Source organism: Eimeria mitis, genomic scaffold (genome assembly GCF_000499745.2).
Source record: "Eimeria mitis Houghton genomic scaffold, Emh_scaff5235, whole genome shotgun sequence".
Classification (NCBI taxonomy): Eukaryota; Apicomplexa; class Conoidasida; order Eucoccidiorida; family Eimeriidae; genus Eimeria; species Eimeria mitis.
In genome coordinates, this window is record NW_024015499.1 from 1 (window position 1) to 2500 (window position 2500).

General features: G+C 54.3%; 1 protein-coding gene across 1 annotated transcript; it reads right to left on the reverse strand.

Annotated features, from left to right (window-relative positions):
* Nucleotides 1-19: 19 nt before the first annotated feature.
* Nucleotides 20-1685, reverse strand: EMH_0080690 (lipoic acid synthase, putative; the record flags this gene model as incomplete). The annotated part of the gene is made up of 4 exons (XM_038022794.1): nucleotides 20-26; nucleotides 232-351; nucleotides 574-671; nucleotides 894-1685. The coding sequence occupies 4 exons, from the start codon at nucleotides 1683-1685 to the stop codon at nucleotides 20-22; spliced, it is 1017 nt and encodes a 338-aa protein (XP_037878648.1).
* Nucleotides 1686-2500: the final 815 nt, after the last annotated feature.

The following is a 2500-nucleotide window of genomic DNA, read 5'->3' on the forward strand; positions in this document are numbered from 1 at the left end:
AAACCCTAAACCCTAAACCCTAAACCCTAAACCACAAACCCTAAACCCTAAACCCTAAACCCTAAACCCTAGTTATCTGCAAGGTTAGAAAAGGTACGGTGAAATACTCTCCGGGTTTGCCTCTATCTTCCCTCTGCGTTGTTTCTTTCTCCTGTAAACACCTAGGGTTTAGGGTTTAGGGTTTAGGGTTTAGGGTTTACTAGGGTTTAGGGTTTAGGGTTTAGGGTTTACCTGTCTACGCTTGTAAGAACCACGTAATCTATGTCCCACTGCGCCACCGCCTCAGCCACTTTTTGGGGTTCGAGGGGGTCTGGGGGCGGGGGTTTAGCGGAGGTTTTGATAGCACAGAACCTGCACACAAACCCTAAACCCTAAACCCTAAACCCTAAACCCTAAACCCTAGTTTTTGAGTTGATGGGGGAGGATAAAGACTCATACACCCAAAACCCTCAAGCGAAACCCTAAACCACCGACACAGCGAACAACAAAGGACGATGTACTCAGCTCTAGGGTTTAGCATTTACAAATTAGGGTTTAGGGTTTAGGGTTTAGGGTTTAGGGTTTGGGGTTTACCGACAGCCACGCGTGCATGTATCCCCCAGCAGCATCAGCGTCGCCGTCCCCCCCTCCCAGCATTCGCCTATGTTGGGGCACTTGGCTTCTTCACACACCTACACACAAACCCTAAACCCTAAACCCTAAACCCTAAACCCTAAACCCTAATTTCTAAACCCTAAACCCTAAACCCTAAACCCTAGTTTTTCCCTTGTTTCAAGTGCTTCCTATAACCCAATACCTCTCTCTTTCTCTCTTTCTCTCTGCGCTATAAAAACCACAACCGAGAATTCTAGGGTTTAGCGTTTAGGGTTTAGGGTTTAGGGTTTAGCGCGTACAGTATGCAGCTTCAAACCCCTAATCTGCTGCTGCAGCAGCGCGAAGCGAGAGCCGGGGCCCCTGGGTGCCGGCACATGAAACCAGTCGGGGCGGGGCCCCGCGGTGGAGGGCCCCACACGAGGAATCTGTGGTGTTGTTGCTGCTGCTGCTGCTGCTGCTGCTGCTGCTGGCGGTGGTGTGGGGGTGTCGCTGCTGCTGCTGCTGCTGCTGCTGTCGTCGCTGCTGCTGCTGCTGCTCACGAATTGAGCCTCACCACCTGTGAAACAGCAGTTGCCAAATAGACGCGTATTTCGTGCTGCTGCTGCTGCTGCTGTTGCTGCTGCTGTTGCTGCTGTTGCTGCTGCTGGTGCTGGGCCTTCTGCTGCAGTTGCTGCTACGGTGTGCTGCTGCTGTTGCTGCAGATGGTTGCTGCTGCTCGGTTGTGTGGGGGGAGAAGCAATGAAGGCACCCATCTGCTGCTGCCGCGGCTCAGACGCTGCTGCTGCTGCTGCTGCTGCAGCAGCAGCAGGTGCAGCAGCAGCAGCAGCAGACTTGGTGTACCCCGCCCTTGAAACGCCCCATGAAGGGGGGGCAGCTGTTTCCTGCTGCAGCGAGATCGCAGCAGCAGGGGAGTGCAGCAGCAGCTGCAGCAGCAGCAGCAGCAGCAGCAGCAACTGAGGGGCCCCCCGCTGCAGGCGCCCACTAGCGAGTCTGCTGCTTGAGGTGGCTGTACACCTGGAACAGCACAGCCTGCTGCTGCTGCTGCTGCTGCTGCAGTAGCAGCAGCGAAGAGACAAAGGAGCAGCGACCATTCTAGTTAAACAACCCCGCTGCTGCTGCTGCTGCTTGTTGTATAAGTTAATAAATGAAATAATTATTTATAAAAATATATTAAAAATAAATAAACAACAACAAACAAGCTGTACAGCAGCAGCGACAACGCCGGCTATAGAGGAGCGGGCGAACCAGCAGCAGCTGCTCCCAGCAGCAGCAGCAGCAGCAGCAGCAGCAGCAGCAGCAAGAACTGCAGCAGCAGCAGCAGCAATAGCAGCAGCGGGAAATCTCCCGTTTACTATCCAAGTGCCTTTTTAATACATTTTTTATAACCCCTTGCAGCAGCAGCAGCAGCAGCAGCAGCAGCAGCAGCGCGCCGCTCGTTGCAGCATCACTATTTGCTGCAGCAGCAGCAACTGCAGCAGCAGCAGCAGCAGCAGCGGCAACTGCAGCAGCATCCCTCTGTGGAGCAGCAGCACCCGGCCAGGTTAGGCTAAGCTAAGCAGCAGCATCAGCATCAGCATCTGCTGCAGCAGCAGGAGCAGCAGCAGCAGCACCTGCTGCAGCAGTAGCAGCAGGTGCAGCAGGAGGAGCAGCAGCAACAGGAGCAGCAAGATGCTTCGATTGTCTGGGCGTTTGCAGCTATTGCAATTGTTGTTGTTGCTGCTGCTGCTGCTGCTGCTGCAGCAGCAGCAAACTGCAGCAGCAGCAGCAGCAGAAGAAGAGGAAGACCAGGATGCAGACATTCCNTGCTGCAGCAGCAGCAAACTGCAGCAGCAGCAGCAGCAGAAGAAGAGGAAGACCAGGATGCAGACATTCCCTTTATACCTGAGGAGTGGGCAGCAGCAACACC